Here is a 15096-nt window from a genome sequence, read left to right on the forward strand (position 1 = left end):
CATCAGGCCCGACTGAAGTGAGATAACTGACTCTTGGGTTGGGAGAGGGGAGGAAAAGAACAGAAAGAAGAGAACAGTAGTTTAGGGGGTTTGGTGAACAGTTATGCGTTACCTTGAATGGCGTGGCTGATTCTGGGTTCATCTGGACCAAGGGAGATATCAGAACCACTCCAGCAAAATCACCGGGTCTTTCACAGGCTGTGAGGATTGCGATAGCGCCGCCCTATGAAAGAAATGCAGAATGCATTTGGTGAATGAAACTGTAATTTCAGCGATATTTGTCGATCTATTTATTCAGATCTGTTGCTCAGATTTCATGCTTCTGTCACTTGATTATTCATTTTCCTCAATTTTATATTCTGGTTAAAGATGTTGAAAATATAACATGATATGATTTGCCTGGTTTGGAGCTACTTCCTTCTCTAAAATATAATAACTTTGAGTGGTGCTAAAAGTACAAATAAAGTATGTTTAATAACTCCAACATTAGCGGCTCTTTCCAGAAATCATCCACAGATCTAGTTGTGCACAGCTTTAAGCAGGAACTATTTTTCTTTCTTTGTTTATCCGCCAATCAAAAGAAGCAGCTAGCTAACACCACAGCTCAGCAGAGGGAGGATGCTGTAATGTTTATATCCTGTCAGCCTGTCACTAGCATGAGCCTGTAGTCATGAGTAGATGGAAGATTCTGCGCAGTGTTATGGTTGGCAGCTGTTGTTTGTTGAGAAAGAAAATAGTTTGACACACCAAAATGAATAAGATGGATAAAGGGTACTCTGTGGGCCTTAATTCCAGGCCGTGCATGACAGAAATTTAGTTTACACATAGTTACACATACTGTAGACATGAGGACAAATGGTAAAATGAATTTGACTTCTGAGATCTTCTTATTTAAAATTAGTCCCTGGTAAAGAGTACAGTATATTGTTCTCAAGTGATCTAAAATAAATTTTAAAAAACCCAGAACAGACTGAAAAAGAAAGAGAGACAAAGATAATAACATTAATTATAACAATACATTTCAGTAAGGGGAGAGCCGTGGCATGTCTCACTTCTTCGGTCTCTAACAAAGGAAAGGGAGTGTTTTCTATCATGTGATGAAAGTGGAAAGGTCTTAAAGTAGGTGAAAGGTCTTGCTGCGAAGAGCAGTAGGAAAACTATTCAGAGGTCACGGCTAACATGAAACAATCTGTCTTTTGTGTGGATTTCCACCCTTGTTTTGTGTTGCTATCACTCCCCACAGAGAAATGTCAATGTGGAGCCATGGACTTTGGGGCACAATACACACTTTAGCACAATTGCTGACATTTTTTTTTAAATTGTGATTTAAATTATGTGATGTAGGGCCATGATAATTAGCAGGTCTGCGGCGGCCAAAACTCGAATCAATTCGTCATGGCCGACTTTGGCACGGTTTCTCTTCTCATACGAAGCAAGTGCGTGACACACGCACGCACACAAGCACAATGATTCTGTGTGGGAGACTAATTGGCTTCAACTTTGTTTATGCGAGGAGCGTTCTTTGTCACCTACGTGAATATTCATCAGCCCGGGGCCAATCACAGACTCAGGTTTGTGAAAAGGGCCACCGAAAGAGAGACAAAACCTTTCCCACCAGAAAGCTTCTCTCTCTAAAGACACAAGTGCACACTCATGCATCGCCGCCTGCATGCAAACACGCGCGTGAATCGCCTCTTGCTTCTTGTTTTTCTGCCTCTCACTAAAACACACTGAAGGACAAGCAGAAACATCCACATGTGAACGCCATGACACACTCATATAAAACTGAACTAAAGCTCGAGCTCAAGTTGAATTCTTTTGGGCTGTTAAAAGCTGCAGAGTGCCAGATTGGCTCCACATATTTAGTGCCTGTTAAATATCACCAAAAATGCCCGAATGCAATTATGTCAAAGGGGTCTAAACTGATAGAGTGAGATAAGTGTGAAGAGGGAAGGGAAGCGAGGGAGACAGAGTGACAGATGGATGATTGGGACAGAGAGGCTCTTTCAGAGGCCGATAAGAGGCCTCTTTACACTTTCTACCTCTGAACTGGAGTTGACAAGATGAATGCTGGTATTGTACACAGTGCTACACACTGTCAGTGGGTGGATTTGAACTGTCAAAAATAGCCTGAGGAGCTCACATACTGACACTATGTGGACTGTACAGCTGTCGTACTAACAGTGCACGGTCTAAACAAAGAATACACCATTGACATTATATGAACTAGAAGGCTGAAACAAGGCTATTATATGATGTAGGCTGATGCTTATTGGACATTTTTTAGCTAATTATTTAATATGGACTCACTGTCATAACCCAGGGAGGGCCGGCCTGTGTTTTTGTGTGTGTGAGTTGTTGGCTGTCCAGCAGAGATGGAGAGGGGTTTCAGGCGTCTCCACCTCTGGGCAGATACGTGGGCGTGGCTCCACCACACCTGTGATGGATCAAGGCATCAGGTGGAATTACTTAAGCTGCCAGCGGACATTCACTCGTCGCTGGATCATTGACTACTTCCAAGTTAGTGTCGGCTCCTTCAGTGACTTCCTGTCGTGTATTCCCAAGCTTACCTGTGTTTTCGCTGTTCGCCTTCCCCAGATCTCCGTGTCGGCTCCTGCCTTCGCTCCCTGAAAATCCTGCTCTCCGCTCGCCACGCCGTTCCACGCCGTGCCACCGCTGATCCTCGGGACCTTTCCACCTGCCTGCTCACTCACCTGCCTGGCCTCTCCTCCCCCCCCTTGGCCTCTCTGCTCGCCGCTCGCCACCAGCCGTTTCCCACAAAATCCCCGGACCTGCTTCCCTTCACACATTCTCACTGTAAATAAACTTGCACTCTGCTCTCATCAATTACCGCCTGTGTGTCTTCTCCATCTCAGTTGTGACAGAATGATCCAGCCACAATCGGACACCGCGGAGGCTGATCCCATCAGCAGGACTTTGGCCAACCAGGAAGAGACCCTCCAGCGCCATGACCACATGCTTCGCCTGATCACAAGCCAACTCAGTGCTACCACTCAACACCTGGCTGACTTACGGGGTATGTTGGAACCCACTGTGTTATCTGCCATGCCTCACCAGCCCGATTCATCTGCCCCGCCGCCGGCACCGTCGGTAGTGTCAGCCTCCGCATCCGAAGCCACCGGAACACCGGAGAAAGCCCTGCCCACTCCTGAGGTATTCCATGGTGAGCTAGGGAAGTGTGGAGGATTTCTAACTCAGTGTTCACTAGTTTTCAGACAGCAAAGACTCGCCTACGCTTCAGACTGCGCAAAAATTGGATTTATGGTCAACCTGTTCCGGGGACGGGCGTTGGAGTGGGGGCACGCTGTTTTACGAGGTAACCCCGACCTGTCTTTCCCCACTTTTCTGTCTCGCTTTAAGGAAGTTTTTGACAAGGGATCCTGCCCCGAGGCTGCGGCTCAGAGATTGGTCAATCTGCGGCAGGGCAGACAGCGTATGGCGGACTTTTCCGTGGACTTCCGCATTCTCGCCGAGGAAGCCGGCTGGGAGGAGAGAGCGCTCAGAGGAGTATTTTTGAATAGCATTAGTGACGACCTCAAATATGAACTTGCAACCCGCGATTTACCTCTTTCTCTGGAGGCGGTAATTTCACTGTGTATTCGGCTAGACGATCGCCTGAGAGCTCGGCGGACCCCGGGCAACTACGACTCCCAGCATGCCTTTCACCGCGCTGCTTCCGGTGACCGGAGAGGATCCCCGGAGGATGACGCCAGGCGCACGGCGACTCCTGGTGGCGCGGAGGAGCAACCCATGCAGCTTGGACGGGCCAGATTGTCTGCTTTGGAACGACGACGGAGATGGGAGGCAGGGGAATGCATGTATTGTGGCAAGATGGGTCACTTCATCGCTTCCTGTCCTGTTCGCCCAAAAGGTCGTGTCCGTCAGTAAAGGTGGGGGTACTGGCGGGCCAACTTAACTCTTGTTCCTCCCTGCCGAGATTCACGCTCCAGGCAAAGCTTGTGCTTCCCTCCGGTTCCCACACGGCGTTGGCATTAATAGATTCTGGGGCTGAGCAAAATCTTATGGATTCCGCCCTCGCCCAGCAGTGGGATGTTCCATCCATAGCCTTGCCCACTCCGCTCCGGGTCTCGGCACTGGACGGCGCTGCTCTCTCTGTTATCACTCACAAGACCCAGCCACTCTCCCTCACCCTGTCGGGTAACCATTCAGAACAGTTGTCATTTTTTCTTTTTGATTCACAACAGACTCCCATCGTCCTTGGCTTTCCGTGGTTACAGTTGCATAACCCCCATATCAATTGGACAACTCGAAGCATCGCAGGGTGGAGCGAGCGGTGCCACCAGCATTGTCTCCGGTCCGCCACGCCCTCTGTTAACCGCTCGTCCACGCCCAGGGGGGAGACAAAATCCGATCTGTCTGGGGTGCCCTCAGCCTATCACGATCTGGCTGAGGTGTTCAGTAAGGACCGGGCCGTCTCTTTGCCTCCTCACAGACCCTACGATTGCGCCATCAATCTCGTGCCTGGGGCTCCCTATCCATCCAGCAGACTCTACAGCCTTTCTCAGCATGAACGGGACGCCATGGACCGGTATATTACCGAAGCCCAGGCAGCTGGCCTCATTCGGCCGTCCACTTCTCCCATGGCCGCTGGATTCTTCTTCGTGTCAAAGAAAGACAAGTCTCTCCGCCCCTGTATTGACTACCGGGGCCTCAATGCTATCACTGTTCGTAATAAGTATCCACTGCCACTCCTCACCTCCGCTTTTGAGCTCCTACAGGGGGCGACCGTCTTCACTAAACTGGACCTCCGGAACGCCTATCATCTCGTTCGCATACAAGAAGGAGATGAATGGAAAACAGCTTTCAACACCCATCTCGGTCACTTCGAGTACCTCGTGATGCCCTTCGGGTTGACCAATGCCCCGGCAGTGTTCCAGGCCCTCGTTAACGACGTCCTTAGGGACTTCATTAACCACTTTGTGTTCGTTTACTTGGATGACATCCTGATTTTCTCTCCCTCGTTGCAGGAGCACAGGAAGCACGTTCGGCTGGTGTTGCAGCGGCTGTTGGAGAACCGGTTGTTTGTGAAAGGAGAGAAGTGCGAATTTCACGTTGAGTCTGTCTCCTTTTTGGGTTACATCATTGGAAAGGGGCGACTGGAAGCTGACCCGGTTAAGGTACAGGCGGTTCTGGATTGGCCCGAGCCATCGGATCGGAAACAGCTACAGCGTTTTCTCGGATTCGCTAATTTCTATCGCCGCTTCATTAAGGACTTTAGCACCATCACCCATGCTCTTACTTCTCTCACCTCTCCCAAGTTGCCTTTCAGGTGGACCTCGGCTGCGGCTGGTGCTTTCTCTTTTCTGAAGAATCGGTTCGCCTCCGCTCCGGTTCTCATCCAGCCTGACCTGTCCAGGGCCTTCGTGGTGGAGGTGGATGCTTCCGACGTGGGAGTGGGGGCGGTCCTTTCTCAACAGGCCACAGGTGGCCTTCGACCCTGTGCTTTTTTTTCCCGTCGCCTCTCGCCAGCTGAGCAGAACTACGATGTGGGGGATCGGGAACTGTTGGCCATCAAGTTGGCTTTGGAGGAATGGCGGCACTGGCTGGAGGGCGCGACCCATCCATTCCTGGTGTGGACGGACCACAAGAATCTGGCATATCTCCGGTCCGCTAAGCGCCTTAATGCGCGACAAGCCAGGTGGGCCTTGTTTTTCACTCGCTTCAACTTCACCATCTCCTACAGGCCTGGGTCACGGAATGTGAAGCCCGACGCCTTATCTCGACAATTCTGCTCCTCGGACCACTCTGTCCAGCCGGAGTTTATCGTGCCTCCCTCCTGCGTTGTCGGCACCCTCACCTGGGAGATCGAGTCCGCCGTTCGAGCGGCTCTCCAGGCCGAACCAGACCCTGGCACCGGACCCCCCAATCGCCTCTATGTGCCCTCCCAGGTTCGGGCCCGGGTTCTGCAGTGGGCACATACAGCTAGATTCACCTGTCATCCCGGAGCTAATCGCATGGTCTCCTTTCTCCAGCGCTATTTTTGGTGGCCCACGCTGATCAAGGAGACCCGTGAGTACGTGGCAGCATGCAGTATCTGTGCACAGAATAAACCATTGTTGTCTTCTCCCTCTGGTCTCCTTAGGCCGCTGCCTACTCCCAAGCGACCATGGTCCCACATAGCGCTGGACTTTATCACTGGCCTCCCTCCTTCAGAAGGAAATACCGTTGTCCTGACCATCATAGACCGTTTTTCCAAGGCAGCTCACTTCATCGCCTTGCCCAAGCTTCCTTCCGCCCTGGAAACAGCACAACTCCTGACCAACCATGTCTTCCGACTACATGGAATTCCTGAAGATATAGTGTCCGATCGGGGGCCCCAATTCACATCCCGGGTGTGGAAGGCGTTCTGCGAATCCCTCGGAGCTAAGGTGAGCCTCTCCTCTGGTTACCATCCACAGACCAACGGCCAGACCGAACGTGCCAACCAGGAGTTAGAGGCAGCTTTGCGGTGCGTGGCATCTTCCAATCAGGCCACCTGGAGCTCTCATCTACCTTGGATTGAGTACGCGCACAACTCTCTCTCTTCCACCGGCACGGGCATGTCCCCGTTTGAAGCTGCTCAGGGTTTTCAACCACCTCTCCTTCCTGCCATCGAAGAGGACCTCACCATTCCCTCAGTCCAACATCACCTTCGTCGCTGTCGTCGGGTATGGAAGGCCACCCACGCTGCTCTTCTCCGGACCAAAGAGCGGAACAAGCGGATTGCTGATCGCCACCGGACCCCTGCACCAGACTACCAGCCGGGTCAGCAGGTATGGCTGTCCACTAAGAATGTTCCAGTGCGTGTGGAGTCTCGGAAGCTCGCTCCAACCTTCCTTGGGCCGTTCAAGATTGAGTCTATTGTCAATCCTGTGTCTGTCCGTCTAAAGTTGCCTCGTAACATGCGCATCCACAACGTCTTTCATGTTTCGCAACTCAAACCTGTCTCCTCCAGTCCTTTGTGCCCCCCGTCTGGTTCTCCTCCCCCCGCTCGGATTATTGACGGCCAGCAGGTCTACACTATCCGTCGCCTTATGGACGCACGTCGCCGTGGGCGCGGTTACCAGTTTTTGGTGGACTGGGAGGGCTACGGTCCTGAGGAACGGTCCTGGGTGTCCCAGGCTAACGTCTTGGATAAAGGCATGGTGCGGGACTTCCGGAGACGGTATCCAGAGAAGTTTCGGTCGCCTGGAGGCTCCCGTTGAGGGGGGGGTACTGTCATAACCCAGGGAGGGCCGGCCTGTGTTTTTGTGTGTGTGAGTTGTTGGCTGTCCAGCAGAGATGGAGAGGGGTTTCAGGCGTCTCCACCTCTGGGCAGATACGTGGGCGTGGCTCCACCACACCTGTGATGGATCAAGGCATCAGGTGGAATTACTTAAGCTGCCAGCGGACATTCACTCGTCGCTGGATCATTGACTACTTCCAAGTTAGTGTCGGCTCCTTCAGTGACTTCCTGTCGTGTATTCCCAAGCTTACCTGTGTTTTCGCTGTTCGCCTTCCCCAGATCTCCGTGTCGGCTCCTGCCTTCGCTCCCTGAAAATCCTGCTCTCCGCTCGCCACGCCGTTCCACGCCGTGCCACCGCTGATCCTCGGGCCCTTTCCACCTGCCTGCTCACTCACCTGCCTGGCCTCTCCTCCCCCCCCTTGGCCTCTCTGCTCGCCGCTCGCCACCAGCCGTTTCCCACAAAATCCCCGGACCTGCTTCCCTTCACACATTCTCACTGTAAATAAACTTGCACTCTGCTCTCATCAATTACCGCCTGTGTGTCTTCTCCATCTCAGTTGTGACACTCACCACTAATAGGCAAATGTAGAATGACCTAAAAACCTCATAAATTTAAAAAAAATACAAAAACAACTAAAGATACTCAAATAGCACAGTGGTTTTGTTCAACAGGCTAAATGTAAATATTGTGGAGAGGAGAGACGAGCGACTTCACCAAGAAATGTTTCACATGAACTTAAGTTAAAATTCACTGTTGTTTTAATGAATACTTAATTTAGTAGCATTACACCTACAGGGGAGAAAGAGAATTAAGCAACAAGTCTATGAGCACACAATGAAAACCAGTGAAATAGTGATTCTACTTTACTGGCTCAATGTTTCAATTAAAAACATGCTGCCAGTCACCCATAAGTTGCTTTCCAGTTTTTGCAGCCGATTAGAGATGAAGAAGGCTTTTTATTGCAGCCATGTTGTATCACAAAGGGAATTTTTGTTTGGTGTGAGTAATGGATGCTGAGGGAGATGAGACTGAGGGCTTAGAAGCTGAACAAACAGATCCTAAGCAGTGTTGAACCATTACATAAAAGGCTGTCACTGAGGAGGGACAAATAAGCCTCATCCGGAAAAAAAAAAACCTCATGGAGAAGGAAAGACATGAGTAAGAGTGGGAAGATGCCAAAACTGTAGGGATTTTTCAGCAGCCCATGAGCTGATCCAACACTGCTGAAAACTTCTGCATTATTGCTTAACCAAATAAGATGCAGAGGAACCTGTGAAAAAGTCAGACGGTTGGTTTTGCAAACTAGATATGAATCTGTGACTGTAATTAATTTTTTTAGTCCTTTGTATTGCACATTTAAAAGCTCTCACCCATGTTTAGGTGTTTTGGAAACTGTGAAACTGAATTGTGGTATGTTTTTTTTTTTATCTGTAAATGGATTGTTTACCTTATTTTACAGCAGTTAGAAAGTTCCTCATCTTTTAACACGGTTCACTTTTCTCAGTTTTGCAGTGCTGCAGGCACAGTGGTTGATTGAACTAGAAACCCACATCCATGATGCAGCAGGAGGGAAATTTTTCTTTGTTTGTTTTGTTTTTGTTTGCTTGCTTTTTTGCAGTATTTTTGTGGCACCTCTCCTGCTGGATTATTGCCCTAAAAAAATCCATAAAGGAAATAAGGAAGCATCCATGGCATGAACAGTATGGTAGCCCACAAAGCAACACTCCTTATGTTATAGATTCTTTGGCCATAAACCAAAGTATGGGATGTAACATGATCGAGGCGCCACAGAAAAAATGTGGGCAGGGGATCGTTACAGTCTAAGTAATATGGATGCCTGTGCAATATGCTTGTGTCAGTCAATAAGATGTTTAGAGATGGTGCTACGCTGGATCAATGAGAATTATGAATGTGGTTCTAAATGAAGCTTAAGGTATTGCTAAAGATAACAGGGTTGCTTCTCTGAGGACCAATAGTGTCTGTATAAAGTTTTAGGGCTGAAAAAAAAAAGAGCTAAAGAAACCTGCTAAACTTACAGAAACAGAATCATGCTAAATCCTTGTTTCAGTGACAGTGAGAATCTTACAGTCCAAAAACTAGCTGATAAATTGATCCTAAACGTGAAGGAACAGTAAACCTCAGTTTCTTTGTTAAATTTTGTCAAGCAGACTTCAGATGATGAGTTAAAAGTGTGACTTTTTTTTTACAATATCATTGTGGCTTGTCTCTGCTGACTGCGTTACAGGATGTTATCACTGGAACGGCCTCTCAGTACATACAGCAGAATCCCCAGGTGGTCTCTATTGTCTTGTAGTTTTTTGCGTCATCGTGACCTGAGAGATTTATAAAAATGGAGAAGCAGAGGAACCTGCTTATAGAAACAGGATGCAAAGTGAAAACACTGGGAAGCCGGGAAATGAGACCTGTAAAAACATCATTTGACTCGGGACAGGTTTCCCAGACACGGAGTCTGGGATTCTGCTTGTTTCAAAAGAAAGCAGAATATAGCAGAGGAGATGAAAAGAAAAGGAAGTTGAGTCTGCTGCTGGACAGCTGCTCCTGTCCAGCAACTAACAGGGTTAAAAAGGAAACTGAAAGCTTGAAGTTGTGCATTATTACAGGCGTGGCTGTTTACAGTCTGCTAAGAATTACTTCACCAAATTAAAGCCACTGACATGGGCTGTATTTGCGGTGTTGTTTCTTAGAGAACATTAATAAGACAGTTATATAAATCATACAGTCAGCCCCACATAACAAGATAGCAATGGACATATTGTAGTAATTACTACATTTTTACATGTGCACTAGTACTCCTGTGTCTAATACACATGTAACACGTCTCCAAACTTGGCTTTATGCTGATCTCATCTACACATACAAAGTTTCATGACTTTAAAGATTCTTGCATGGTTGCGATGAACTTGCATTAAGAAACTCTGTCAGTGGTCATTAATGCAGACAGACCCAAAACTGCCTTTGAGAAAGCTCCCACTACAGTCGGTCTATCTCCAGCTGGGGCCTTTCTGAGGTTTGAATGGTCAGTAAGATGCTGTAAAATGCAGTAAATGCTGTATAAATACCACTCCATTTTCCATTTCATTGCTGTCAGAGATGGTACCAAAACAAAAATGAAAGACTGGAGTCTAAACCAAAAACTTGAGACTCTCATGAGTTTCAGTGTCCATGAGTGACCATGCTTGGGTCTGTGTGATTTAATTTTCATCACCATGAGGTGAACAAGAGGCTCCAATGCTGCACAGACTTATGCTACAATGTACTTTGCTTCCTCGAGGCAGATTCAAAGAATATGTGAAAAAAAAATATAGCAGCAACTATTCATCTAGTGTGTTCATGTGAACATACACAAGTGAGTATAATCCAAGCCTGAGTTGACACCAGGAAAGGCCGGAGGAGAAACACTGGATGGAATTACAAAGATGAACCAGAAGTAGGGAAAAGTAAGGAACGGTGAGGAAAAACAGAGAAAGAAGTAGGAAAGGAAAGAGGTTTTAGTGTGACTTTGCTCAGCTGTGCCTTAATGTTTACAGAATCTGCTGTCTAAACACGCACTCAGCCCCAGTCTGGGATCCCACAGTGGAGTTTACGTAAAGTATGGACTTCTGTGCTTCTAAGACCCCCTCAAGCCAGCCTCAGTCTGTATACAGAGTCCTGCTGCGTAGAAGCGCATGAGCCATAAATGGTTAGCCAAAGCAGGCCCATTAATTAAACAGCATGTTGTTTAAAGCAACTAAAGGCCCAATTGACAGCAATAAATATGATCTCATTTACAAGAATAAGAGCAGAGAAGGACAAGCTGTTGTCTTTAATGGAGGACAGTTAAATGCACAACACAAAGCCTAAAAACTTTATAACAGAAAATAATATTTGGACTACAGCTTGGATGCTCCACACCTCGCATGGCAAAACAGTTCTGTAATGAATATGCATTTCTCTGCTGTGGCCGCTGCTCGAGTCCTGCTGCTGCGAGCTAAAAAATACATACATGGGTTCATTTTGAATTGTTCTGACTCACTGAGCATAATGATCAAAGGATCGATTGTTTCAGATTTTGCCTTCAGTGAGTGAAGTCAGTTTTCCTATCAAACATAAAACCACAATGAAAACATAAACAAGTGGGCACGGGGAATCGGAGCGACTTGCTCATCTAAGCGAAACAAGTTCACGGGAGTACAAAGGGACTCGACCTAGAAACGCTGACAGGAATCGTTTATTATATAACTCATCACTACGTTTGTGATCTCTTAGCTGTACTGAGAGTCGAGTCTCAGAGCACAACACTGAGAGGCTGTGAAAAACTGAATAAACCAGCTGGTTAAAAATAGCTCCAAAGCTGGCCTTGAAGCTTTCCAGGCGTTGTGTAATTATTTTTAATGAGATTTCTGGTTCAGTTTTTGTGTCTGCAGAATTCACAAAGCCACAACAAATATTCTTTTCATGTTCTCTGCACTGAAGTTTAAAACGGCCAAAGACCCAACATAACTTTTTCAAGTGAACTCAACTACAGTTAACGCACAATTAAAACAAAGGGAAATTCTTATTTTATGAATTTGCCTTTCTGTGTGGAGTCTACATCTGCTCCCTGTACCTGAACTGGTTTTCTCCTGAGCCTCCAGTTTCCTTTCACAGGCCAAAGTTAAGTTAATTAATGAGTCCTAAGTGCTCATAGGCATTTATGTAAGAATAAATGGTTTTCTGTTTCTCTGAGCCATGTGATGAGCTGCCATTTCACTTAAAGTTAGCCAGGATATATTCCAGCCACCCTGCAAACCTAGCCGGAAAAGCTTTGGAGAAAACAGATAGATCTTGGGAAGTCTATGCTTAATTGCTTCAGTTAAATGAAAGATTGATACTGCACTCATTTCCAGTGAGTTAAGTAGACTGTAAAGTCAAGGAGTAATAAGCTTAGCTTAGCACAGAGAGTGGCAAGCAGCTAGTAAAACTGTCACTAAGGTTTAATACAATGGCTTGAAAGAGAGCGGGATGTATTAAAAAATAGGAATAATTCAGAAGTACTGCAGTTGATATACAGCAGCCACCAGCTCATTACTGGTCCAGCAGCTAACTGTAGCTTCATACTCAGATGTAGATGATGCTGGAATGCTGTATATTTCACATTACTAGATACATCTATATAATTGTTGGATAATAACACATTGGGCAGTCATCAAGATTTCTAAACTGGCTGAGAAAAGTGAGCACTCTTTCTCCGTGTCTGCAGTTACAGCCACATTTGCCCTTGAGCAGGTCAGTGAACCTGTTCCTGCTCTGTTGGAGGTTTTCGTAACCAGCAGCAGCTGCAGGCTCTCAGGAATGCGTGGCACTGTGCGAAAGGTAAAAGGTATGCCGGGTTTTACTGAGAAGAGCAAACTTTGCACATCTTCCCTGAATTGTGGGGATGTTTTTCTTCATATGATAGGTAGAGTTTGTCCATTATGCAGAAGAACTGTAGCTGGTCCTCTTATTAAGTCCATTAATCATTAAAGGTAGAACGATACTAAGTATTTTATAGGCAAATAGTTCCTGCTACATAAAAAACTTGCCTGATTCTGTTGCTATTCCAGAGCAGCAGAACACCATGCTACTAGAAGAAGAATGCCACTTTCTTGTTCATATGCCAAAAAAAAGGAAACCTCTTCAAATGTGTGCTATAATTTGTGTGCTTGAACAGGACTTGCACTTCAGTTTTAGCCAGCTGTCTCCCTCTCTGTCTCTGTCAAGCACACTGTATCAGGACTGCGAGCATATTATGCAATTTCACACCAAACAAACCAGGCAAACCAACCTGAACGAGAGCAAATAGTGTTTCTCTATTCCCAGAGTTACGCAGGACACAAAACAAGACAAAACCTGAAGATATCATCTGCCAGCAATACCAAAGACCTGCATGACTTATTCCAGGCACTGGCACACATCATGGAAAGTATCCTACCATGGAGTGACCCACAATGAATACAGGCAAGTCAGGGTGGCGGGACTTCATCAGGTCAGTGTGCTGAAGGGAGTCTCTGATGTAAACCTGAAAGTCCTTGACGTTCACCCTGTCTCCTTCACTCTGGCCGTGGCCAACTGTGGAAGAAAGAAGAATCAGGAAAGTTTAACACATTTTTAAGACCTTCAAAAACAAAAACATTCACATTTTTTGTACATTTTTTGAAGAAGGCGACGCAGCATTATTTCTATCACAAAAATGATAGCATATCTCCACCTCTGGTCAAAATGGCTGTTTCTGTGTTAAACACAAAACCTGGACTGTTGAAATGGTTGCTGCGTGAGGAGAAAAAATGTCAACATAAAGGCTGAGCAAAATTAGTCCTTAAACTTTTTACGGACTGACATCTCTTTCAGGAAGGGCTTGCCAACTCAGGGTGATGTTGTCTGCTTTGGTGATGAGAGAAGTAAAGAAAAGTACAGAGGAGAAAATAAAAGTAAAGTGACATAAAGTGAAAAAAAAACAGACAAAGGAGGAGGGAAAGGGATCAAATAAGAAGATGAATGCAAGAAGAGAAGGCGATGGAGAAGATAGAAGTGTGTTTGGCAGATGGAGAGGAGGGAAAATATCTGAATATGTATGTCTACATATGTATATATGTGCAGTCCTCAGGCTTTCTGCAGCAGTAACTGAGAGGTGAGGAGGGCTGCCATGGTAACCACCAACCCAATAACACCACCATTCACACGTGCATCTCACACCTTCTCACTTTGTAATGTTTAAAGTGTGTCTGGGATTGGAAATGCATGGATTCTGGAAAAAAAAAACAAAAACAAAAAAACTGATGGGACACTGTGGAAAATAAATACATAATAGTTTTGTGTGTTATAAGTTTGCAATTTGAGAAACATTCTCAGTGTAAAATTGCAAATCATTACATGGATTTCATTAATCCATGTAATAAATAAATAATATATGATTGGGGGAATCTCTGTACACAAGGAAAAAGGCTAAAAAAAAACTGTCTGTGATCTACAAAGCCTCACATGGCACTGCATTAAAACAGATTTTGTAGTGGAAACCACTGACTCAGGGAAAGTGGAAAACTGTTCTCTTGTCTCATAAATTAAAATCTCAGATTGGGCCACAGAGGAGAGAGAACATCCAATTTGCTATTGGTGCACAATTCAAAAGGAAGCTTCCACGATGGGATGGGGAGTGCATGGCATGGCTAACCACAAATACTGAACAATATATGTGAATTCTGCCATCTCTCCTCTCCTCTCCAGGATCGAGACATCGACCTTCCCGGGGAGGCTGTGGAGTGTGATCCCCTGCTCATCCACCCCAGTCCCTGATCCAACTCACCACCGGGTGGTAATCAGCTGACAGCTCAACTCCTCTCTTACCCAGAGAGAGGAGACACATACAATATATACAAGTTCTGCAACACAGACAACACCTTTTTCATCCATATTAAAAAAAGGAAATCCAGGAGCTAAAGTGGCCTGCCTGAAGTCCAGACCCATCATTCACTTAAAACCTCTTTATACACAAAAAATACAACAAAAGATGGCCTGAGCTGAACTTCTGTATCAAGCCAGAATACGAAAACTGTTTCACTCTCAGATCTACAGCAACTGGTCTCCTTTGTCCCAACTTTTTTTTTTTAAATGTGTTGCTGTCATCAAATTGAAAATGGGCATCAATTCTTAAAAAAAAAAAAATCCTTATTTCAACATCTGATATTTTGTCTTTGCTCATTTTCCAGAGTTCCAGCTTCTTCGGAAAAGGGGTTGTACGTGAGCACATCTTCAACCCTCAGTCTTTTCGGTTCATCAATATGGAAGCGATCATCACAGTGTGGAAATCAATGTCCAGTCGCAGGCGCAGTGATGG

The 15096-nt window shown here is 46.3% G+C and overlaps 1 protein-coding gene across 2 annotated transcripts in view; it reads right to left on the reverse strand.

Annotated features, from left to right (window-relative positions):
- The window catches only part of mgll (monoglyceride lipase), a 42235-nt gene that overhangs the window by 9478 nt on the left and 17661 nt on the right, over nucleotides 1-15096 (reverse strand). For both annotated transcript variants that reach the window (XM_030733334.1, XM_030733333.1), the window contains 2 exons: nucleotides 13198-13334; nucleotides 113-223 (listed from right to left, as the gene is read on the reverse strand). In XM_030733334.1, the coding sequence (XP_030589194.1) occupies nucleotides 113-223; nucleotides 13198-13334 (248 nt within the window). The remainder of the gene's footprint in view (nucleotides 1-112; nucleotides 224-13197; nucleotides 13335-15096) is intronic.

Source organism: Archocentrus centrarchus, chromosome 7 (assembly GCF_007364275.1).
Source record: "Archocentrus centrarchus isolate MPI-CPG fArcCen1 chromosome 7, fArcCen1, whole genome shotgun sequence".
In the NCBI taxonomy this organism is placed as follows: domain Eukaryota; kingdom Metazoa; phylum Chordata; class Actinopteri; order Cichliformes; family Cichlidae; genus Archocentrus; species Archocentrus centrarchus.